The sequence below is a fragment of the Rattus norvegicus genome, chromosome 17, assembly GCF_036323735.1.
Source record: "Rattus norvegicus strain BN/NHsdMcwi chromosome 17, GRCr8, whole genome shotgun sequence".
In the NCBI taxonomy this organism is placed as follows: domain Eukaryota; kingdom Metazoa; phylum Chordata; class Mammalia; order Rodentia; family Muridae; genus Rattus; species Rattus norvegicus.
In genome coordinates, this window is record NC_086035.1 from 65,294,558 (window position 1) to 65,320,018 (window position 25,461).

General features: G+C 42.5%; 1 protein-coding gene across 44 annotated transcripts in view; it reads left to right on the top strand.

Moving 5' to 3' along the window:
* Zmynd11 (zinc finger, MYND-type containing 11) overlaps window positions 1-25,461 on the top strand; it is a 96,372-nt gene that overhangs the window by 67,651 nt on the left and 3,260 nt on the right. For 8 of the 44 annotated variants that reach the window (XM_006254154.5, XM_063276208.1, XM_006254155.5 and 5 more), the window contains 11 exons: window positions 4,871-5,032; window positions 15,560-15,637; window positions 16,140-16,232; window positions 17,953-18,040; window positions 18,549-18,604; window positions 19,413-19,490; window positions 20,168-20,286; window positions 22,615-22,822; window positions 23,209-23,445; window positions 24,041-24,313; window positions 24,518-24,703. In XM_006254154.5, the coding sequence (XP_006254216.1) occupies window positions 4,871-5,032; window positions 15,560-15,637; window positions 16,140-16,232; window positions 17,953-18,040; window positions 18,549-18,604; window positions 19,413-19,490; window positions 20,168-20,286; window positions 22,615-22,822; window positions 23,209-23,445; window positions 24,041-24,313; window positions 24,518-24,703 (1,578 nt within the window). Of the gene's footprint in view, window positions 1-2,243; window positions 2,289-4,870; window positions 5,033-6,286; window positions 6,375-15,559; window positions 15,638-16,139; window positions 16,233-17,952; window positions 18,041-18,548; window positions 18,605-19,412; window positions 19,491-20,167; window positions 20,287-22,614; window positions 22,823-23,208; window positions 23,446-24,040; window positions 24,314-24,517; window positions 24,704-25,461 lie in introns of those variants that run through there. The other 36 variants (XM_063276222.1, XM_063276223.1, XM_008771708.4 and 33 more) reach the window with 12 other exon arrangements.

Below are 25,461 nucleotides of genomic sequence, written 5' to 3' on the forward strand. Positions count from 1 at the left end.
GCTGCTGAATTCAAGCTGAACTGGACATTTCAGAACATTGTTTATATGTAACATACACATTTAAGTAAAGTTTTTATGAACAATTTAGATTTTTTGCTCTTTTCTGTTATAGTTATATTTGTCATTAGTTCATTGTTTTCAATACCTTAAGCAGAAATTTCAATGCACCTTTGATGCTATTGGGGTTTTAAAATGTAAAATATTTTATTCTCCTTATGTCATCTATATATGGAATTAAATATATATTCTTTGAATATTCATTCTCAACCTCAGATTCAGATACAAAGAGAACACCCTTTCTTTGCTGAGTGTCAAGTAAGTGCTGATAATTACTAGTTAATTAGAAACCAGTTGCACCAGAGTTCTCTGTGATGTCATACCTTGGCTTACGGAGACGTGATTCTCTTGAGTCTCTATTTGCTCAACAGGATTCTGGGTAGTTCTATGCTTCTCACCATGTGATGTCAGACTACAGCATGGGTTCCTACTTTTTGGTCCTCTCTCCCCTGAATTCTGTGTCATTGGGCAATACTATAATTTGTTTTCAAGATTTAAAATCACTAACAATATGTAAGCATCAAGTCCTTACCTATAAATGATTAACTGAATTCATTAACAGAATTAAACTAAGCCTAGAATGGTAGAGTATTCATTTACAGTGTATCTACACTAATGCTCACCATTTATATACATGCTCAGTAGTGTAATGGGTTTCTGCTCATGAAAACATAGTGAATTAAAAGGTTAAAACTGCCTTTGGCTTATTGAAGAGCCTTGGCCAGAATTTGAAAATACCCTTTTCCAACGTTCTTTAAATGCTTCCCTTGGTTCGTGGCTAAACGTGTTTCTGAGCTTCCTTTTTATCCCTGAACTGGAGCTAATTCTATCTCCTATTCTACCTTGCTCAGAGAAGTGCTGTGAAAATCAGATATGACAATCACGTCTGAAGTGCTCGGAAAGAAATGCAGTCATGTGGTTAGAAGCCTGTTCTTCACTCAGTTCCTGTTGTGTGCAGAACATGGACAGTAACACTGGATATGGTCTCCTGAGCACTCGGCTGTGCCAGACCCTCTTCTGCACACTGTGTACTGTGAACTCGCTTGTCTCTTACCATGACACGATAAACTAAGAGCTATCGTTCTGTTCATTTTACAGATAGAAAGTGACACACAGAGGAGCTAAGCATTCTGACCAGGACCATACAGCCATGAATGTCGGGGCCAGGATTTGAACCAGTTGGGCTCCAGAGTGATAACCACACTGTAGATTATAGGCTGCTACCAGATGGAGGAGCCTTTTCTCCTAGGATTGAGGACAGCCTGTGTAAATCACACTGCTAAGCATGCAGCTTTTTGACATGATTAAAATAACAAAAAGCATTATCATCATATGGGTATATGATGAAGTTAGTAATACCCATTTTAAAAGCTTACCCACATGCCTGTAATCCTAGCCCTAGAGAGTCAAATCTGTCAGTTCCAGTCCTGTTAGTGAGACCTTGTCTTTAAAAAAACAAAAAACAAATAAAAAAATAAAATTAATTAAATTTAAATGTTTCTGCACTTTGGTTCATTTATGATGTATCCCTGCAATTATTTTTATAAGTGTAGCATTAAAAATGCACACTTCTAGGATTGAGGACAGCCTGTATAAATTACACTGCTAAGCATGTATATGACAGTGTGTTCAGTGCAGACACACTGTAAATGAGTTCTCTACTATTTTAGGTTTAGTTCAATTCTGTTAACAGTTTCAGTTAATCTTTTACATGTGAGGATTTGGTGGTTACGTATTTTAGTGATTTTAAATGTTGAAAATAAGTGGTGAGATATTGAATTTACCACCCTCACATCCATCATTCTGATCTTTTCAGAAGGCTAGCGTACTCCAGTTTCAGACCAGTCAGACATGCATTTGTGGTTCTGTACTGATATGGAGGTGTGGACTCTGTCAGTGAGGTGTTTTCCTAGTGTGCCTGTAGGTTTCATGTGTATGAGTTCCCAGAGAGATTCTCTGTGTCTATCCATAGCCTTCCTCTACAATTGTGACAACCTAAGTTTGCATGCTACTATCTTTTCATTAATGACCAACTCATTAACAGAATTTTCTGTTAACATTGTCAGCCAAATAGTATGAATAATACTTCAGATAATAAACCAAATGTAAAATCCTTTTGCCCCATATTACCCAATATGAGCAAAATTGTGGTAGAGACCAAGATTATCTTGTTTTTATTTTGAAAGGCCTACAGTACGCAGCCTTTCTCCAGGACAGCAGCCCCAGACAAGGTGAACTAATTTTGCACTATGTTATTTTACTTTAACTCTGCCAGTTGGTTTGTTTTTTGTTCTTTTATAGCTTGTCTAGATCAGATCAGTTCTTCCAGACTTATGTGTGCAGACTGTACTGTCTGTATTGCTGCAGTTTGAACTCTGTCAGGGTTGGTAGGCTTGCTCTTTAACAGGGTTATTGCTCTGAAGTGGCATCTACACGTGCTGCTAAATAGGCGGCTTCCAGAGCATCTGATGATATCTGGTGGCACCAAGTACAAATGTAACCTCAGAATATGATATTGATGGGAGGCAGCCTCACCATTTAAATGATTTCTGTTTACTAAAGACAAGCTGGGGGTAGCTGGCCTATGGTCCACATGACTCATTTATACCTCAGAAAAATTTAATAGATTTGAAATCCAGGTACTTTTGTGCTTGACTTTTGTCTGTTTTATGTATTCTGAATAGCTTTTTGACATGATTAAAATAACAAAAAGCATTATCATCATATGGGTATATGATGAAGTTAGTAATACCCATTTTAAAAGCTTACCCACATGCCTGTAATCCTAGCCCTAGAGAGTCAAATCTGTCAGTTCCAGTCCTGTTAGTGAGACCTTGTCTTTAAAAAAACAAAAAACAAATAAAAAATAAAATTAATTAAATTTAAATGTTTCTGCACTTTGGTTCACTTATGATGTATCCCTGCAATTATTTTTTTATAAGTGTAGCATTAAAAGTGTAGAGTTAGGCCACCAACATTGACAGGTCCATTTCAGTGTCTGTTTCAGAAGTAGGTAAGAAGTGTAGAGTGAAGAGAGAGAGAGAGTGAAGTAGAAAAGCTGGAACTGCGTTCTTCCTTCCTTTTAACATCCCAGGACCTACTGTTTGACCCCTCATAGGAAGAGGAATTAAAATGAAAACATTAAATCATGAAGGCTGACAGTTTTTATTAAGTCAATATAACTATTAATCTCTTTGGATATTTCTAAGCAGCTGTAAGAATTAAATACTTTGTTTTAAACTTAGGACAAATTCTTTAATTAAAAAATAGAATAGAATTTTGAAACCTACGTTTATCATATGTATATATATAGTTAATATAGTACAATGTTTTGAATATAAAAACAAAATAGGTATTATACAATGTATGTATGAGTTGTCTATCAGAAGTAGGTACACCAGTGTCTAATTTTGATTCAGCTAAGCACTATATACATGTCTTTGTGGTGTCCCTGAGTCAGACATGGTAGTATAGATTTTTTCTGAGTTTTTATAAAATTAGAGTTTGCAGGGGATATACAGCTTCAGTGAGGTACAAAAAAGTTCCTATTTTTCTTTATTGTTCTGGTCAGTGAAGACCATCAATTTCTTAATGAAATGTAAACCCAGAAAGCTTACTTTCTAGAGAATTGAGTATCTACTCTGGTCATGACTCTGTGTGTGGGTTGGAAGGCATACATTTTGAGCGTTACTGGCTCTGTGCTCTGGTGGCATTCACATGTGGCCAAAGTAGTCAGTGTTTATTGATTGTTAGTTTGAACCCCATTTGCTGGGATAATCTTAGTATCTGAGAAAACGAGGAAGCCACTCATCTTTGGAAAGAGCGCAGATATGCATAGAAATAACTGGTAGCTGAACCCAACTGTGGAAGGCCAGGACCCCACAGGAGTAGCCGAGGAGGTGTTAGCCTCTGTCTTTCCCTTTGTTCATTTGGATTTCATTTCACACCGACAAAGGAAGGCCAAGACTTAACCTTTACTCTGAAGTGTGATTTGAGGAGAAGGGAAGAACATTTATAAAGAATGGATTCTAGGCTAAGAGCAAATCTCACAGTCTTCCTATACCTGTTCCTTATACTCAGCCTGCCCTGCTGTACAGGCCTCACAACTCAGACATGTTGAGAAATGCTTGTGCAGCCTCCCTGATTGATTGCTAGGACTAGACACTAAGAATCGAGCCTTTTTCCTCTTGTTTTACATGGTAATCAATCTCTTTTAGATGGTGTCACTAAACCTTTTAGTTTTACATTTTTGGTTTATTTTTCCAAATTCAACAGATCCTAAATATTTGTGATCTGTCAGGATATGGGCATTTTGCTTAGTTGTTGTTTTCAATTAAGTATTGAATACAGTGGCTGAGAGACAAGCACAGTGGGCACCACCACTCTTGACCACACCTTTCCCCGCAGTGTCCACACTCATTTTGTAATCTGTAAAAAGCAGGACAAAACAGGTTTGTTTGTTGGAAATATAAAGGTCCTGGTTGATGTGAGACACTCAGGTTATAATAGACATCATTTCTTAGATTCTAGTTTTAAAGGAAAGGATTAGACCCGGGGCTGGCTCTGAACATAATTCACGTCAGAGTTGTTGCTGTCAGACCACTATACGGTATGTCTGATTATTGACACTACAGAGGAGAGAATCAAGTTATGAAGAAGTAAATTTCTAGGTATTTTCTCTCGTTTTTAACACATTAAATGTCGTAAATTGTTTATAATGCCTAACTTGTGATGGACTTTAGTTTCAATTTTGTTCTTAGTTATTGAAGATATTGACAAAATGTCATACAAAATTATTTTGTATTTTTTGTAGGACTGGGAAACAGAAACTCATGACTGGTATTGTTTTGAATGCCATTTGCCTGGAGAGGTGTTGATATGTGACCTGTGTTTTCGTGTGTATCATTCCAAGTGTTTGTCTGATGAGTTCAGGCTTAGAGACAGCAGTAGTCACTGGCAGTGCCCAGTTTGCAGGGTGAGTACCTATGAGCTTTCATGTGCTGTCAGAGGGTGGAAATTAACGAATATTAGTGTCACCAAGATGCCCCAGGTGGTCTTGCCAGGTGAATGATGGATCCTGGGGGTGGGGGTTACTTGCTGAAATGACTGACGAATGAACACAGCACTCCAATGGGCATCACAGAGCACACCCCATGTCTCAGGTTGTACATTTTAGAGAATTTAAATCACATAGAAATATCTTCACATATTTTACACCTATTTCTAGGTCATGTGACTGCTTTAAAGGCTAGCCTTTCCGAATATGAACTGTTTGCCACATGGAGGTCTGTTCAATACAGATTTTGTAATGCGTGGTAGAGTTGATGGGCACAGTGTTGGAGTGCTCTTGGTCAGCGTCCCACCCTATAGCGGGGAAGGTCTTTTTCTTTCTGTCCTCATGACGTGGTTTACTTTTTGCTTATATTTTCTGTGGAGGGTGAAGGGATGGGACAGTTACACACTAAGAACTTTAATTAAAGTAAAATGCATTGTGCAGTTGGTACAATACATATTTTATACAGTGATTTCCTCACTGAAGAATGTGCATGCTGTGAGACTGTAGTGTGTCTGTATATGAGCGACGAGTACTGACTAAATACTGCATTCCCAGGGACTGGGGATGGTGAGGGTACAGACTTGTCTGATTTATAATTTGTTTTATAATTTGTGTCGCTCAGCTACGTACGTACGTAGCTGGAACCACTGCATTGGTTGCCTGTAAGGTCAATTCTGAGTGTGCCTTAAATAATACTTCAGTCATTGGAATGTTTATTTAATTTCTTAAAAAATGTTATTTTTTTTTAACATCAGTCAAAGATTTTATCTGGACATGATCAGCAGATGTCCAGACCCATCTTAGTCCTCCATAGTAACCAAGCTGTTGGTTACCTCAGCCATCTTCACACAGGCTTCCCTCAGTTATTGAGGTCTTGATTACTTGAGCCCACTTAGCTTAAAAAGTAGAGAAAAGGCAGTTAGGATAGCAGTAGAAAACTGTTTCAAGGTAAATTATTAGGAAATGGGAGAAGGGATCAACAAATAAGCCTGGCAGTGCCAGTGTCAAGGCTGAGCCTGGAGATTCTTCCAGACTCAAACACACGCTGTCCCCAGGAAAGTAGTGCAGGGGTAGCTCAGACACCGTTCAAGCAGGGGCTGTGTCACTCGAGTTCTGTGTTCGTGGATTTTGATCATGCTTCTTAAAAGCAAATACATATCTCTTATCTTTTAGGAAATAAACCTTGACCTCTCACAAGGAAGAGTTGGGCCTGGTGGCCCGGGCCTGTAACCCAGCTACTCAGGACTGCTGGGCCTACAGAGTAAGTTCAGGGCCATCCTAGGGAAACCAGTGAGGCCCTGTCAGCAAAAAACAAGCAAGCCAGCCAGCAAACAAAAACTAAGAGACTTTTATAGAAACTCAGCAGGAGACTCCTGTGCAGTTCCCCTGTCCTGTGTGTGAGCCTGGATCCAACCCCTTTACAGAACCCCAAAGGAGGAGAGACAGAGTTCTAAAGCAGTAAGAGAGCAGGGAGAGGGAGACGCCTGACCACACCGCCAGGCTCTTAGCCTTCATCGTCAGTTCTTACTGTCATAGTAAGGGATCTCGGTAAAAGCACTGGCTTTTGGTGCAGTTGAGTACAATGGGGTTTTGCATTATTTATGTAAGAGAGAGGTGGAATCATTCTGTGAAGACAGCAGCATGTATGAAGTTCTGTTGCTGTTTCTTGTCCACAGTGCTCTGCTGGGTTCTGATTGGTTGTTTGCTTGTTTGTTTTAACTTCACAGTAACTGGCTGACAAATGCATGGCAACCTCATTTTACTTTTGTTTGTTTTTGTTTTTCCTTGCTCAGTTAAGATGCTATCATGATAGGAGGATATAATTGCACTTATGCAAATGACACTGTAAATCATAAATCCTGTAAAGTGTGTGTTTATAGCCTAGACTGTGAACTGTCCCCAGCAGACACAGGAAGCCCATGCTTGAGGCCGAATTTGGGGGATTTCACCTTTAGTTCTGAAGCCTCCAAAGAAACCATCATTTTAAAGTTCTGTTGTTTTAATAGTTATGTTCATGAAAAAAGAGAATTGGCAATGATTATGTTTCAAGTGTGAAAAGAACAATAGCCTTAAACCATAATGGCGATTTACATGTGTATCCGGTGAAGTGTTTGGTTAACATAGTTTTTAAAACAAAACCAAAATTTCTATAAAAGTACTGTTTAATATTAACAAATCCATGTCCAGATTGAAATATTCTTGGACTCAGGAAGTTTTGGGTTCACAGACTAAAACCCTAAAACTGTGGTTCCAATCAGAATCAACTTTCCAATCTCTTTCCCTCTGATGTTTGGGGAATGTTGGATAATTATGCATACAAACAAGGAATTTTGTAGAGAAGAACCTTATTTCCAGTCAGGCAAAAGTAGACCAGAAGTCAATCATTACTACAAAGTTGTAAGTTTAAAGCAACCATGTTTCTAACTATTGGTAGAGGTCTACAGACTTTGTCCTACCCTAGGACCCACATGGGTGACCCATCACTAGGAGTGGGCTGTCCCGACTGTCAGCCGCTCTGCCAGACCAGTCACTTGTGTCTCAGTGTCAAGTCTGAGAAGACAATGTGCACCATTCTCAGTCAAAGTAATTTTACCACTTCTCATGCTTAACCTTAGGAATCCTACATCTCAAAGACTGTTCCTCTGAACACCTGCTTTCTCTCCAGTGTTACCTTGCAGACAGCCAGCTGCTTAGAAAGTAGCCCATGAGTATCTGTCTAATCAGGTTTTACCTTGAGAGAAATGCCCCCAACATCTTGTTATACATTCTTTTTCCTGTGAAGTTAAAATTGTTTTTGAAAACTTTGCAGTATTCAGCTAACATAGAAATAAGAAAAGAGAAAGTCACAGAATTCATTTTCTCTAGGTGATGTTCTTCAGACGTAGGCTGTGCATGTCGTGTGTGTGCATTATGTGCATTACTGGATATGGTCAGCTTGTCTCCAAACATCCTATGTGCACAGCTTACAGGAGAGAAAGCACAGGTCCCTCATCTGACCGGCTCTTACATGTGTGCCTCCGTGTGCTGCCCATCACTGACAGCCCATCACAGATGCACTCATGGTGCCTTGTGAATCACACTCAGTTCTTATCAGCCATTTGGTTTCTGTCAGTTGTCTCCTTTTCACTTCTCTTCATTTTCATTACTGTTCCCAAGTTACAATTCATTTTCCTCTTTGATGCCATCCATAGTTTGTGGTGGGCGTGTGTGTGTGTGTGTGTGTGTGCGCGTGCGTCTGTGTCTGTGTGTGTGTCTTTGTGTCTGTGTACTGCATTCTTATTAGCCTGCTAGCATCTTGGGGGAAAAAGAAATCACAGGACTGAGTGATACCTGTAAACATTTTTAGACTAAGAAAACTTGGATTCCAAATAAAATCAGGAACTATGGTTCTAGTCAGAATCATTTTTCAGTTTACTTTTTCCTCTTAATGATTTGAGAGAACACAGAATATACAGATAAGGAACTTTTGAGCATTGTCTTAATATACAGGCACTGTGGTCTGCCACTGAGACCTGCACCACCACTTGCTGGGATGGCACCGTATTGCCTTTTGGCATAGTGCTCCCTGTTAATCTGTAGTGGAGGGGTCTCTGGTGCTGTCCAGTGTGAGCGTCCAGCCGGATGTGGCTACTGCCAGAGCAGATGGTGTTGTCTTTAAACATTCATACTTGGAACCCTGTATAGCCCTAAGAGAAGCATCTTCTCATGTGAAGTATCATCCTTGTCAGAGTGCTCTGGCCTTCATCTCCTCATCAAGGCTTACTTCACAAATTCTAAAGGAGGTCCAGGTAGTGGGGGCACACACCTTTAATCTTAGCACTTGAGAGACAGAGGCAGAGGCAGGTAATCTATGAGTTCGACACTGCCCTGGTCTATAGAGTGAGTTCCATGACAGCCAGGGCAACACAGAGAAACTTTGTCTCAGAAAGAAGGAAAGAAGGAAAGAAGGAAAGGAAGAAAGAAAGAAAGAAAGGAAGAAAGAAAGAAAGAAAGAAAGAAAGAAAGAAAGAAAGAAAGAAAGAAAGAAAGAATGAACAATTCTAAAGGTAGACACAGACAGTCTCCTAGTGTACAGATTCTGTAGCAAGCTCTGTCTGTGAGAGCAGTAACCTTACTATCTGAGAGAGGGACACTTGCTCTCTATCCCTCATGAAGCATCAGAAGACTAAGAGAGGAGCAGTACCATGAAGCAGGGAAAATGAATGACAGACTGAGATGGGTTTCAGAGGGACCCTATCTTCTCCCTTCTGTTAATATTCTCCTTTATAGGTTCCTTCTGGTTTTTTGACTAGGGGTTGTAGATTCATGGTCGTGCTGCAGAGTCAATTTATAAACACATTTTACCCTGTGAACTCTAGTGTACATTGGTAGCAGTTAGCACACTGAGTTGTTATGTGATTGCATAGTCGGTGAATAGCAGGAAGGCAGTAGTCAGAAGCCCCTTGCTCCCTTCTCTGTTTCTGGGCCTCAAATGGAATACTGTTTGAAGATTTGCCCATAAGGAATAACAAAAATACCACTTTACTGTCCATCATGTCATATGACTAAACTTTTTATCCCATACAGTGTGTGTGTATGTGCACCACACAAACATCACACGTACCACACACTGTATACGCATACTACATACCACATAATACAGATACACAGATCACAACACACCAGACATTTTAAATATCATGCATGCTACATACAAATCCTAGACATCTCCCCCACATACACACTAACCACACTCTACACCAGACATCACACACTAGATATTAGTCACTAAAATACATGCACAGAACATATATCACATGCTAGTTTTGAATGAAAGAATCCACTTAAAGCATGAAATATAAGATTCCTGTAGGTTCTTTATAAATCTGGAAAGCACTCATTCCTTCTTAAATATATACATGGCATTTTTCTCTGTGAAAAAAGTTTGTATGAATTGCATGGTAAATTAATGTAGCCTAGTAAAATATGGAAACATAAGAAATGTAAGAAAACAAAAGATAAATGCTGCTGATGATTATTATTAATTATTAGTATATAATGCCTTGGGTCTGAGCTACAAAGCTCCTTGAGTTTGCAGCCTATGGCTCCCTAGCCCTTGGCCTTCACTCTAGAGTCCACTGAGGACTCTAGCCCAAGTCTCCCTGCTGTCACAGCTTCTTCTGAACACATGCCAAGCAATAGATTCTGCCAAAACGAAGAAAAAACCTTAGAAGTGCACATGTGGATGGGTTGGAGGGATGGCACAGTGCTTCAGAGTGTATACTGTTCTGAGGTCCTAGGTTCAATTCCCAGTTCTCCACAATAGTCAGATCATAACTGCTTGTGGTGCTAGCTCCAGGGCACCTAGTATCTCTGCCCTTCTCAGACCCTGGCCTTTTAAAGTTAACTTTAAGTCCTATGCTAAGCCTCTGGTGTCTTTCTGTCCCACATTGGTTGCGATGTGCCCATTAGGCAGGTGGACATCAAAGGAACAGAACTTGGCTACGACTAAACTAACCACAGAGTGTGTGTGTATGTGGAGGAGTAGCAGGGGTCGAGTGAATGCTCAGAGGACCTAGTGTGGAAGCGAGCCCCACGGACTGCAGAGCTGAGCAGAGTGGTCTGCAGTTCATGCTGCAGTGAAGTGAGAGGTGAAAGCTGTGTGGATGCAGCCCCTCCTATGTATCTGCTTAGAGATAGCTCCTCTTGTCTGCTCAGCCCACTCTATGAATGTGAGTGACTTTTACCCCAAAGGAAATACCTTTGCTTTCAAGCTCCATATTAACAGACATAGGATGGATATTTGGCTTTTAAGTAAAATAGATGTAGAAGCTGTTGTTTTTAATGGTGATACTAAAAATAATGACCATTGATTGCATTAGTTTAAAGACACCTGTATCCTATAAATTTAATTAAAAGAGAAATAGAAAAATTATTTTTAATATGATGCTGACTGAACCTTATTCTGTCATAAGGTGGCTTTATTGCTCTCTATGGGCTTAGCCAGACAAAAAAGAAATAAGACCTCTGGAAAGAGGAGAAGCTTTCAGATTGAGTCTAAGACAGAAGCTGTGAAATCCTGGGTATAGTTATCTAATCGCTGTCGAAGCTACCTAAACCCACTCTGGTAAGGAAAGAAGTCACCTGGTTTATACATTGCATTTCCATGGTAATCGTAGCAGTGTTACAGTAGACAGGCACTGGGTGGTAGGTCTGGGGCAGCAGTGTATTAGATCCTGCGACTTCTCTTTTGGAGGCTGGGTAGCAATTATAGTTTTTCTATAGATTTATTTTCATGTAATATGTTTGGTGTTTTGCCTGCATGTATGTCTGTGCACTGCATGTCTGCCTGGTACCCACAGAGGTCATAGGAGCCCCTGGGACTGGAGATGCAGATAGTTGCAAGCCATCATTATGGGTCCTTGAAATCAAACACCAGTCTTCTGCAAGGACAAATGCTGTTAATAAATAAAGCCATCGAGTCCTCATGAAGTTTATCAAAATGCTCAGGCCTGAGAAGATAATGCGTAGGCTTCCCCTGTAGTGATGGATATGATCTTAAGCAAAACTTCTTTAGTGTTGTAGTACCGTTGAACAGAAAGTACATAATTTCTCCTTGTTCACAGCGTAGAGTAGACGATGTTGTGTAGGAGGGATTTGGAGCTCTGCAGGCAGAGGTCTTACTGTCTGCATGTTTCCTTCTTAAAAACAGAAAACATAGCTAGGAGTGTATTGGCATAAAACAGAAAGGAGAGTGGGCGGGAGGGCTCAGTGGGTGAAGGTGGTTTGCTGCCAAGCTCAGGGACTTAAGATCCATCCCCAGGACATAAGATGGTAGGGGAGAGAACTAACTCCCTCCCCTCATCCTCTGACCTATGTCAGTGCTGCATTTGGTAATCCTGCAGGACGGGCCTCCTGACCAGGGAGGGCCATGACAATGAAGTCTTATGTGCTGTCAGTGAAGGAGGTTAAGGCCTGCCACTGGAGACCAAGCATAACCTTCAAAGCTAGTGAGGGGTTAGAGAGACACAGGGTGGCTGTCTGTTTAGTGACTCTGACAGTCATGCTTGCTTTAAAAGCTGTTCCTCCATGGGTTGGAGTAGCTTTTCCTCTAACCATTAAAATGCCTGGTGGTCTAATGGTCCAATACCTACAACCCTTGAATCGGTGCCTCAGCAGGCAGCCCTGTCTTTGTTTCCTAAAGGTACCTCAGCAGTCTCGTTCTGCAGATTTTTTTCTTTTGGGTTTTTGATAACAAGGTATTTCCATATAGTCTTGACTGTCCATATAGTCTAGAACTCTCTATGTAGACCAGGCTTTTCTTGAACTCACAAGGAAAGCCTGCTTTCCTCTGCCTCCCCAGTGCTGAGATTAAAGGTGTGCATCAGCACACATGCCTTCTGTGCGTTCTTTTATAAAATACAAGACCTGAAATACACCTGCTAATGGGGAGAAAACCTACAATACCCTTGGGTATAAGAGCAACTTGCAGTCTGCATTTTGTTCCCATTCATCCCTGGGAGAGGGTCTGCTTTGGTTGAGAAGCACTCCCCGCCCACTTTGGGAGACAGATTCTATCACTCCATGGTCCAGACACGGCTCCGTGGTCACTACACCAGTTAGTGTGTATGAGTGAGAGCAGTCTCAGTGTCTAGAGGATTTCTTATCTGTTGGCAGAAGAGAGGGTTTGGGTTTCCTGTAGGAAGTGTGCACTCCACAAACTGGTCTGCCTGTGGAATTCTTCTGGGTCATCCCATATGACCAAGGACACTGAAGTTGCTGCTGCTGTAGCTAAACTGAGCCCACAAATGCTTAAATCAGAGCTGCCCTCCACAGTGTGTTTGATGCATACAATGAGTAGCAGAGCAAAGCTGAGCAGAGATAGAAAAGACAGGCTCAGGTGGACTGCGACAAGACGGTGTTGGAAGGCTAACTGCTTTACATGTACACAGGAGCCCAGCCACAGTGGAAGGTAAAGTGCTGCCTCAGTGTGTGTTAGCCTTTGTTTCTTTAATGACCCTGGCTGGGTATGGGTCACACTGAGGACAGTATGTAGATTATAAACACCTGGGTCTCTACCTTCAACCAGCTTGATCTGAACCCTGTGAGTGACTTACAGACATTGGGAATTTTTCCCTGAGGAGAGGTGTACGTCAGAAGAGCACACACAGCTCCTCTGTGGCATCCAAGTACCACACAGGGCATGTTTCAGCACAGCTGGTATTGTCCCTTCCCGTCTGTCACGGGAGACTTTGCTTGCTCTAGGACTTTATATAAATGGACACTGACATTGTATCTAAAGGCTTCTCAGCTGGTATCGATGTGATAGACTAAAAGGGATTGTCTAAGACTGAGGAGAACTTGTCAGGCAAGGGTAAGAGCTTCCTGAGGTAACATTTGAAGATTGTATCTGAAGGCGTCTGGTCACTGTGCACTGGATGTTACTAAGGGGGTCGGCCCTATCTCTTTGGCCTTACCTGTCACTTCTCAGGCTTATGACATCTTCACTTGTGACTGCAGCCAGATTCAACAGAGGAAGAACTAGTTGTCATCCTCTGTCCTACTGTGTACTCCAGTGAAATGAAAGTTCCAGACTCAGACTCTTTCCCCAGGTAGCACTGCTGTATGTGGCTATGCAGATAAAGCCCAAAAGAACTGAACACAGACTCTTGTAGAAGGTGGTGATGGGGCAAGTGAGGGAGTGAGCTCCCCGGACCTTAGTACAGTTTCCTTGCTGTTACAGAGTGTTTTAAAGACAGAAGAATCTAGTGAAGATGTTTTAGCCCTAGTGATATTCCAATTTCATGTGGAATTTTTGCACATAGGAAAAAACACTGTGTTGCTTTAATTTGTATGGTACTGGCATCAGAAGGACTTGGGTTTAAGTCAACAGAGTGAACTATTCCATAAGATTATGTTTAGAACAAGGGTGCAGAGATACAGTTCAAAGAGCTGAGGGCACTGTTGCCAGCCAGGTGGCTGCCCTTAGCCAGCTGGGCTTGAGTGGGGTTCAGAAAAGTCAGCTGCCCCTGCCCTGTTGGATTCCTGCAGAGCAAGCTTCAGGAGTCAGTGTCTGTCAGTACTTCAAGGAGGGCTGTTGTGTATTTCCTTGAAATGAGCTACCTACCTTCAGACGGTAACCCAATCAATAGCATTTCAAGACTCCTTGGTAACTGATGCCATTGTGGATGACTGGACATTTCCCATTTAGTGAGGCTGATCATTTGAGGTCAGCAGAACTGATGGTGAATCCACAGTGTGGTAGAGTAGACCCGACAGGGTGGCCTGCCTTGGAGCATGTGTTTCCATGCTCCCTTTTTACGGGATGCAGACTTGTTTTCCTGAACGCTGAGAAAAATTTCATCGCGTGTGTGCTGCGTGGTGGCATAGGCCACAGGGCTAAGGGGGAGAGACATGGAGTATGCTTCACTGCCAGAGTCCAGGTGAGGGGTGCAGGTGGAAGGAAAGCTAGGCCCTCGGTGGCAGATGTCTGAGGGAAGTAGGACACTATGTACCTGCACGACCAGCACTCAGCCAGGGGGGTTCAGTGCTGCGAGGTTCAGGCCAACCTCGCTTACACAATGAGATCCTGTTTCAAAAAATAAAAGAAATACCTGACATTGTTCCTTGATAGTAAAATAGTCAAATTGTTATTAGATATTTTTATATGCATATGTAGTGAAACTGGAAATATATCTTTTCCTTTCCATGTTTAGCATATTAAAATTACTTTGTGTGTGTAAATAATTCCCTGCGTGTATAGCTTCCTGGCAGAAATGATATTAGCAGTGGAAAAATCATAATCTAGTGGCTGAAAAGGTGTGACATTCATTAAAATAGGGCTGGACTCATTCATCCTGCAGCAGTGTGATAGAATGGAGCTTTGTGTGGTGTGGGCCTTAGTTCTGACATAGGGACATTTGTCCAGGTTTCTAAAATATCTAAAAAAAAAAAAATAACATGAAATCTGAAATACAATTTTCTTGAGAGATAAATAATCTAATTAATAAAAAATATATATTTCTATTAGTTTTGTGTATGAGTTAATCGTGTCTGTAGCATGAAAAACTGATACGTTAGTGTACCCACCATCACAGTTCATCAACAGATTAGTTTTAACAAAATATGATATAAACTGTCAGTATCAATTTAAATGTTCTCTAAAAGATTTTGACCACTGATCTTTGGTAAACTTAAGAGATTCTCTGTTACATATATTATTTCCTTTCATTAGAATATGCTTTGAAGTTAAAATACCAAGAAAAGGGAAGATTTTCATTTGTTAGTCACTATGTCAAGTACAACAAACTTTTCAGTTCCCATCTTTTTGAGGGAAATACTACTCACATAACTACCACAGACGCTGTCAAAAGATGGAAATTATAGAACACATTATTGCATGCTCTAGTCCTTTTCCATATGGACATGTGAGTGACGGGCTTATCTGGCCTCTTCTTTCTCCCCTAGAGCATTAAGAAGAAGCATTCTAACAAGCAGGAGATGGGCACCTACCTGAGGTTCATCGTCTCCCGCATGAAGGAGCGGGTGAGTGTGCTCTGGCTCCTTGCACTGTGGCTCTTGCAGTGGGAACCATGACAACTTCTGCTGACATATTTGGCTATGGTCTAGTTTGGTTTCCAAGACGAGGTCTCTATATGTAGCCCAGACTGGATTTGAATGTGAGATTCTCTTGCCTCTGCCTCCCGAGTGCTGGGATCAGAGGTGTGCACTACCTAATTTGGTTGCTGTTTTACTCATTATCTATAACAAATGTTTCTGTGTTGGACCGGACTTTGCCTTTTGCTTTGTATTTATGTTTGTATTCAATTAAAATATATTTAAATATTAATTTATCAAAATGAACATTTGCTTTAGTTATTGAGCAAATGGCATTTCTTAAATAGCTCTTCTGTCAAACCTTGAAGAATGCCACATTACATTAACTGTACACATTCTCCATTAGTTATAAAGAACGTCTAAGATTAAAAGTATTTTCCCTGTTAGGAATTTGCATTTCATGTCACTTTATATATCTAAACCCTTTTAGGCTATAGACCTTAATAAAAAAGGAAAGGACAGTAAGCACCCGATGTACCGGAGACTGGTCCACTCAGCTGTGGACGTCCCTACCATACAAGAGGTAATGTGGCTCCTTCCTTCCCCTTCCCTATGTCTATAACTACCAGGTGAGAGGGTAAGTAGCAGCATGCACAATTGTGTACCATGCATACTATACATTTGTGCCACTATTCCTGCTGATTGACACATTCCTGCCTACAAATGTCACATCCTATAATGCAAAGTGTGCAAGGCATGACTGAAGTACTCACAGCTCCTGACATGTTTTGATGACAGGAAGCACATCCCAGCCCGGGCAGTGTGACTCTTTATGTAAATATTGATTCTGAACTGCTCATTGCTTCTTTGGCAGGGCACTTGGGAGTTTCAGGTGGAATGGATTTACTGCATTGGGAAACCATAAAATTAGGGTGAAAGCTAGAAGTAATTATTAGATCTGTGAGAATTACAAAGTTACTTTTGACCATATTTACCTTCTCCCCATCTGTTCCCAGACCCAAGCCCTTCCTCTGCCCACCCAACTTCTTATCCTTTCTTTGAACCCGTGAAGTCTAATTTGTGCTGCCCATGTATCCCAGAATTTACTTTTGTCTTTGTGCTCCATTATAGAGCTTGAGGATCTAAAGACAAAGTCCTGCTCCCCACCCTGGACTCCTATACCCCACTGCCATCATCCCTCCCATGAAGGTTTCTGGATCCTGTTAGGCTCTCTGTAAATTGGGATGATGCCGTCTGGGCTAGTGCTTAGAGTCCTGTAAGGAAAATTAGCAGAAAGACAAGAGTTCTATGATGTTACCAGTTTGTGATCCAGTTTAAAATTCAAAATATGAATCATGATTTAGAGCAGAACTCACTAGGAAGTGCTCTGTGGGCATCATGACTGGGCAAGCTCCTAAGCAGATCCAGTACCTGGTGTTCACCAGCCCTTTAGAGACAGACTACAGGAAGGGACAGACTACAGACTAATGGAAGGGAAGCATCAAAACTGGCCAGTGCCACATGCCCTGTAATTCTGTGTAGGATGTGTAGGTAATGACCTAGGAGAAGTGGGAATTCGCATTGAAGAAAGGTCAGTTGAACTAGTACTGTACAGGTAAACAGCTGTAGGAGTTGAACTAGTACTGTACAGGTAAACAGCTGTAGGAGTTGGGCCCAAGAAAGGAACATGGTCTGTGACCATTCCCTCGAAGATTTGGCTCTCTGAGCTATTTTTATGCCCAAATCACTGGGATTCAGAAATTCTTGCATTTCCAGGTTGCTTATCTCTATAAAAAGTACTTGAAAAAGTTTGGGCACCTTTCTACAAGGGGGAAATACCCCCCAAATTCTCTTTGGCTACTAAAGGCTGGACTACAAAGAGTGCATTGAAGGAAGTCCTTTTCTGTTTCTCAGTAATGTAGAGAAAGCCATGCATTGACTTGGTCTTTAGGAACTCCCGAGACTTCACTACAGGCTAATGCCTGGTCCAGGTCCAAACCTTAGAGGTTTGGTGCCTGTTGTGAGGCTCATGGCTCCTCCTTCCAGTCTTCATCCAGCTGCTAGGAAGATGGGAGCATATGTGGCCCTGCTCTCTTCTCATCATTTTCTATTGGCAGAGCTCAGAAGCAGCTGCCACCACAGCTGCAGACGAGGCATGGCAGCTGTGCAGACACTGTGGGAGGTTGACACTGGCCACAGTGCTACCTGTGGCGCTGTCATTCTGACAGGCAGTGGGAGTCCTGCTGTGTCCCCTTCTCAAGCCTTGTCACTCACGCACATCTGTCCTGTCTTTTACCCCACAGAAGGTGAATGAGGGGAAGTACCGGAGTTATGAGGAGTTCAAGGCTGACGCACAGCTGCTTCTCCACAACACAGTGATCTTCTATGGAGGTTCCGTCCTTTTTGTCTTTGTGTACAGTTTGAAAATATTAAATTCTATCTTCAGAATATCTGCCACAGTTCCTTGTAATCATACATGAGTAATGATGTTGGAATTTAAACTGATGGGTGCTTCTTGGTGTGGCTTACAGAGGTGACAGCCAGTGCCCTGTGAGGGGAAAGCGTTCTTTTGACCATTTGCTTTCTGGTGCTGAGGATCCAGCCCAGGGACTTGTGCGTGACAGTTAAGCACTGCACCACTGATCTACATCCCTAGTGAAGAGCAGTCCTCACACCCATATGCTTTATCTTAGCTAAGAGGGCTTTCCAACTAAGATCTCACTCTCAGTGACAAGAAATCACTCTCTAGTAGCGGTGTTTAATGCAAAATGCAAGTTGCCTGTGCCACCTGAACAGTCTGTAAAGTGTATTTTGAGATGAGTCTGTTGCCATTTGGTGATGGGCTCAATGGCAGTGGCTTCTAGAGTACTGATGACAGGTTGTTTATCTTCAATTACAGCAGACAGTGAGCAAGCGGACATTGCAAGGATGCTCTATAAAGACACGTGTCATGAGGTACTTAGCATTCACACCTAATAATTAAACCTTTGCTATAATCCAAGTCTTCAGGCTTCTGCCCTTCCTCGCTCCATATCTTAACTATGGCACTTCCTTTGAATGTAACTTGGTTTTCATGTTTGGCATTTGGAAAGTAGGTAAATAAAATATTTCTGGAAAAGCTTACAAAAGATGTTATGGCAAATTTACAAAAAGATATTAGTAATTTTGAAGCCCTGCTAGTTGCTGATGTGAGTGTTGGTGAGGTGGTGAGATGTGAACGAGCTGCCCTCTGCAGCCAGAGCCATGTCTTGAAATGACAGCCACATGGCAAAGCCAGTTAAGGCAGAGAACAAAGTCTATGTGCACACAGAGAGTGAAGCATCTGAAACTTATTCTTGTAAAAGATCTCATATAAGGAGTTTGATTTCTTCTGTTCATTTCAAATTCAGCTTTTCTTCTTTCACTATTAAACAGTCTTATTGGATCACTCCCGAGGCAGGGGGAGGGAAATGGTGATGCAGGTATAAATCCCGGGGCACGGAGAGCTGTCTGCTGGAGAAAGGTTGGAGACAGGAAAAGGAAGAAGTATCCCGTACAGTAATGAAGAAAACGCTGCAGGCAAGGGCGGGCAGTGGGCACAGCAAGGGAAGGGACTGTCGCCCTGGCCTGGGAGTGCAGGAGTCTCACTGTGGCAAGGCCTTCTCTCATCCTGAGGTGTTAAGTTGCAGTGCACTAGATTATGGAAGGGCCTGCGATCACGTGCTGCCACCCCACACAGCCGCATCTCTCCTGCCGCGGCTCAGATGGTTGCTTTGCCTTACAGCTGGACGAGCTGCAGCTTTGCAAGAACTGCTTCTACCTGTCAAACGCACGGCCCGACAACTGGTTCTGCTACCCTTGCGTATGTGGGATTTTGTCATTTTCATTTATAGAGAATTGTTTGGACCAGTTACCCCCTTTACTTACGGATGCTAATACGTATGAAATATATTTACATCATATAGTCCATGTGATCTTAATGAGTATGCAACAGTGTTTCTCCATTCTGAATTCCAAACAGCACTTGGTAAGACCATGCCCTGGGTCCCTGGATAAACCAGAGAGTGAGCCTTTGCTCTTCTTCTCCTTTTGAACAATGGACCTGTGGCTTTACCTCTATCTGTAGCTCCACCATTTCCTATGAAATGGCAGAGCCTGTGGGCATTTGGGGGCAGTATCCCCAGTGCCTCTGACATCAGGTGGACTTAGGAGGCCTCACAATCAGAAAAGTCTCTGTGGGGCCTAAAATTCTCTTGGTTCCTAACACACACCTAGTATGCTCTGCTCACTGCTGTCATGCATGGGGCTCTTGCCTTTAGAGGCAACCTTATCCCAGAGTCTGCTTCACTTGGGAAATAGTCTATAATTCTGTTTTCTCTCAAACATATGAATTGTGGGTACTTTGGTTGATGTCAAAAGAAAAATACTTCTAATATGTCTCATAGTTAAAAGGAAATATCCAATTAGATTATGTCTTACTTAATCCATGTTTCTCTACTTAAGTAGTTAATATTAAAAGAAATAACGTATCATTTTCAGATACCTAATCATGAGCTGGTTTGGGCTAAAATGAAAGGTTTTGGGTTTTGGCCAGCCAAAGTCATGCAGAAAGAAGACAATCAAGTTGATGTTCGCTTCTTTGGCCATCACCACCAGAGGTAATTCCTGAGCTCGTGCGGTAGCCAGAGCTGAGCTTATGAATGTGTGGGTGACTGTTCTGAGATAGGAGTTCCATGTTTGTTTCAAATTCACACATGCCTGTAGCTAGTAATAATTTATGTAAGTTTTCAGTATTATTGTAAACAAATTTTCAGTGGGATGCTTGGTCCTCAGGTGCAGAGCAAACTTGTGCTGAAATTGAACCCATCATGCAGGGCATGGGAGGGTCCTCAAGCTCAGCGCCTCCCACTGTAAAGATGCACAGGTATTTGCGTCTCTCCATGACCCTACTCACAGGGAAAAGCAATCAATTCGGGATCACAGCTTCAGTCAGACATGTGGCCAAGCCCATGAGTACAGAGGAGAGGGACAGCACACATGGTCTCCATTCCCAGGCTTGAGTTCATAAAGCCTAAAATCCTACATATGTGAATACATAAAATGTGTGTATCTAAACAAAGAAGCTGACTGTGATACACAGTATAGTTCTCACTGTGAATTAAGGCCCTAACATACTGAATTAAGATGTTAACAGTATTCTCCTAAGTCTTGTTACAATTAGTCTGGATTAGAAAAATGAATGTAACTTTGGAGAAATCCCATTAGAGAGTTCAGGGATAAAGCCAGAAAAGGTTCCTCTAACTGTCACAGATATTAAAGTCGAGTCACAATAAAAGTCAGCCATCTGAACATCTCCTTAGGGCTCAGTGTCTTGGGCAGAGGTCAGTAATGTTTGGGAAGCTTCAAAACAAAGGACTGTGTTTATCATTTATCTTGTATCCAGTGTCTCCACGAGTGTCTTGTCTTGTCACTTGTGGAGATGCATTTAGCAGACAGAACCTCATGATACAGTGAACAATTTTATACAGAGTGAACGTTTTAGCTTGGATGAAGAGGTGAGCTTAACATTAGAAGCTTCACACCTCATATCGAGTTGGTTTCAGGTTCTCAGAGGGGCACTGTGTATGTGCCAGGGCAGTCAGTGAGTGTCTGTCAGTGTGTTCAAGTCTTTGTACTGACTTCCTTTATCCAGACACATGGGCCGGGCTCTCCTCACGCAAGTTTGAAACGGATGTAAACCCAGCACCTAGCCCGCAGTGGCAGTGAGCAAAGTGAGGAGTCATGGTGTAAACACAGGAGGAATGGCCAGGCTTCTCAATAGACCTGACACTCTACCACACAGTGCAGAAAGAATTCTTGATCTGGATAGAACATGAAGGATTGCTTGGAACACACAGTAAAAATTCCATCTTATTAAGAGGATTTGATGTATTTAAAATAAACCGATTGTAATTGTGAATTCGCACCAAAAGAATAGGTCTCATGAGGAGGCACTAGTTGCTAGTTTTGAGGAACGTGTTTTTGGTAGTATATTGTATTACTCATAGGAGGCAGAAAAAGTAAAGTGAATGATTTTGGAAACACCTCCCTCCCCATCCCAGACTGTTAAGATGTTGTATCCTCCAGGAGAAGCCAGTTGTTGCCGGATACCTGGGGCCTGTTGTAGTGGGTATTTCTAGGATCTGTAAGATGATCAGTTACTTCGCACTTGTCAGCTTCCTTAAGGCAGCCAGACCTTTTGTTACAAATTGCTAGAAATGGTATAACCCCAGCTGGGAGCCTGCAAGAAAGATGTTCGATAGTTTGGGGTCCTTTGTAGTAAGTCACAGAATCATTACTATACTAGCCTTAAATTGTTAAGTGTCTGTTCCTTTTATTTTTTTGTATAGCTCTGAGCACCCAGTGTTAATGTAAACTGCACCTTATACATGAAAATGTTTAAATTAGGTTGAGAATGTAAGGGAAGGCTCATGCATCCTGGTAGCTGACCAGACCATTCTGCACACCTTATCACTGAAGCTGGTCACTAATGTACAACAGGAGCTCAGGACTTCCATAGTCTAGATTACCTTTACCTCCTGTCACCTCTTTAGCTCAGTTACAAAGGCAGAGACACCGTGTATCACCTGCTTCCAGTCACCAGGCGGTGTGTGTGTGTGTGTATTTTGAAAACTTCTGTGCATTTCGAAATGGCTCCATTATGCTGATCAGCATATAGCAGCGTGGGTCCTGCAAGCCTACATATCTAAGACAATGGGTAAGACTTTAAAAAGTGTCTAAGCAGTGTCGGGCTGAGCTGACAGAGGGACTCTGAGCAAGTCAGCGCATCCTGGGAACTGGTTCCTCACCTCCAGTCTTCTGAGTGCCAACCTTTGTCAAGTTGCTGTAGATACGCTTTACGGAAGGAAGGCCGAGTCCACACCATGCTCTTAACCCTCCCCAGCACCATGGTGGTTTCTAACTACACCACTCACTGCTTCCCACAGGGCCTGGATTCCTTCTGAAAACATTCAGGACATCACAGTCAATGTTCACCGACTGCATGTGAAGCGCAGCATGGGCTGGAAAAAGGCCTGTGATGAGCTGGAGCTGCATCAGCGGTTCCTCCGTGAAGGGAGGTTCTGGAAGTCTAAGAATGAGGACCGAGGTGAGGAAGAGGCAGAATCCAGTATCTCCTCCACCAGTAATGAACAGGTGAGCCACCGGTGTCGGTAAGAAGGTCCTGCTGATGCTGCTTCTCCATGTGCCCTCCTCACTGTCATAAACAGGTTTTGACATCTTCTTTCCCTTTCCTACAAACATCTGTAAAGTTCTCTGCACAAGTAACCAAACCAGTGCAAAGATGTGAGTGGGTAGAAGCGACCTGGAGCCTGACCCAGCCAGTGGGAGGAGAGTAAGTGCGCCGCTCAGCTCTGCGGGTCCACTGGCTTTCACCACAACCCACAGCAATAACGAAGCAAGTGGCTGCTGAGTGGATGGAGGACTCCCTTCTCTCCTGAGGGTCCACTACAAGTGTTTTCAACACAGAGGTATTCCCTAGTGTGCCAAATAATAAGATACCACTCTTATAATGCCCACAGCTGAAGGCCACTCAAGAGCCAAGAGCAAAGAAAGGACGACGTAATCAGAGTGTGGAGCCCAAAAAGGAAGTAAGTTGCCCGCCTCACAGTGTCCAGGTGGCAGTCGAAAGAGGAAAGAGTCTCAAAGTACGCTCAAGACAGTCAAGTAATATCCGTCAAGTTAAGGCCCAGTCTCCCGACTCCTGTCGTTGTGGACTGCTGCTCGACCAGCACGCGAGTGCACAGTCTCCATCCCCAGTAAGCAGCCGGGGAGCAGAGGCCGGGGAGCAAGCAGGGCGCTGCTGCGTTCCCCAAAACCTGGTGTTTTCATGGCATTGTGTAGAACAGCAGTTATCTGATAAACCCATCATGCCAACCAACGCTAAAGCCAAGGAGACCGTGGTCAAGCTTTCTTTTTCTGTATGAACGGAACATGATTTAAAGTTGTAAATCTAGATACATGCCAGACACATCCAGGGAGGTGTGATTTAGGACTTTAAGAAATGACTAAAGTTGATCATGATTTTACAGTTTACAAACCAAAACTTTAGTTTACTTTAAAAGTAAAATCCATCATGTTATAATGAAGTTATAGAGTTTTTGTTTAGAATTTTCTTAAGCTATTAATTCATTAATTCTATAATTTTTCATTCACTGGTTGGGGCTGGGGAATGTTTTTTTAGTTGTAATAAAATATAACAAGAGACCAGCTTAATTACCTGCTTGGTAACAACTCTGTGTGTGTGTGTGTGTGTGTGTGTGTACACACATGCATGTGTGCATACACTGAATTTTTTATCTTAACTGAACTGGGGTGAGTTATATTACCCTGTTTTGCTTCTAAACACTTTAGGAACCAGAGCCAGAAACGGAAGCAGTAAGTTCCAGCCAGGAAATCCCCACAATGCCTCAGCCAATTGAGAGGGTGTCAGTGTCAACCCAGACCAAGAAGTTAAGTGCCTCTTCCCCAAGAATGCTGCACCGAAGCACTCAGACGGCGAGCGATGGCGTCTGTCAGAGCATGTGCCACGACAAGTACACCAAAATTTTTAATGACTTTAAAGACAGGATGAAGTCGGACCACAAGCGTGAAACAGAGAGAGTGGTGCGGGAAGCGCTGGAAAAGGTGGGGCTGTGCATTGCTTGGGGCGTTGGAGAGTGGGGCAGCTTCTCACAGGCGTGGCTGAGCCAGTATTCCTCGTAGTCTGTGATTAGTAATCCTTCCTCGCTAACATCTTTTATGTGAACCAAAATAGTGGGAACAGAGCCTAATCCCAACAGCAAGGCCTTGTTTACGTGTGTGTCTTATCTGTCACTGTCTTCATTTCAGTTGCGTTCTGAAATGGAAGAAGAAAAAAGACAAGCTGTAAATAAAGCTGTAGCCAACATGCAGGGTGAGATGGACAGAAAGTGTAAGCAGGTGAAGGAAAAGTGCAAGGAAGAATTTGTAGAGGAGATCAAGAAGCTAGCGGCCCAGCACAAGCAGCTCATTTCTCAGACCAAGAAGAAGCAGTGGGTGAGTACACGGTCCCCGCTGCTCCTGGGAACGTGGGCGTATCTGCTGTGTGAGGTCAGCTTAGAGGGAGACATCTGTAGTGTCCAAGCTGATGTGGGTGCACCCAACAAGCTGTGTCCTTGTGCCAGGCATTTCCGTTATGGTAGCTTATAGAAGTTGCTTCCTCTTGCTTACAGTAAGTGTATGTCATTGGTCAGTAGGACCGGAAGTGTCAAGTCCTGTTTCTAAGCCTCTCTTCCTCTTGGGATACAGGCCCCTGCACACAGTCCCATAGTCCTGAGGGAACTACCTCGTGGGAACAATTGTTCCTTAGCTCCTACCTGGTTTTAATGTAGATGATATTCTATATAGCGTTTCATGATAACTCTTCCTTTTGCCCAGCTTCTATTATTAAGATTGTGTAAATATAAGATCTTGATGGAGTATGTGGTAAGAAAAAATTGTTATAAAGACTCAGCAAGGGCATCTAGACACATGCACAGAAACCTGTATAGACACTTGGTGGGAGGATCTGCTGGCTGAGGTGTGCTCAAGCAAGCATCAGAAGGTCCAGACGCCACAGTGGTGATTCTGTTTTACTGAAGACATGACTCTGAGTTCACAGAAAATCAAAAGGAAATAAGAGGGGATGCTGGAGGACTGCTCCTTAGCCCTCGCAGACAGGAGCGCAGTGTACACTTCTGACTTGGTTAGACAGGCATTTGAAGGCTTCTGACACTTAATGTTGATTGAAGCCCCATGGGGGCAGAGGGAGTCGT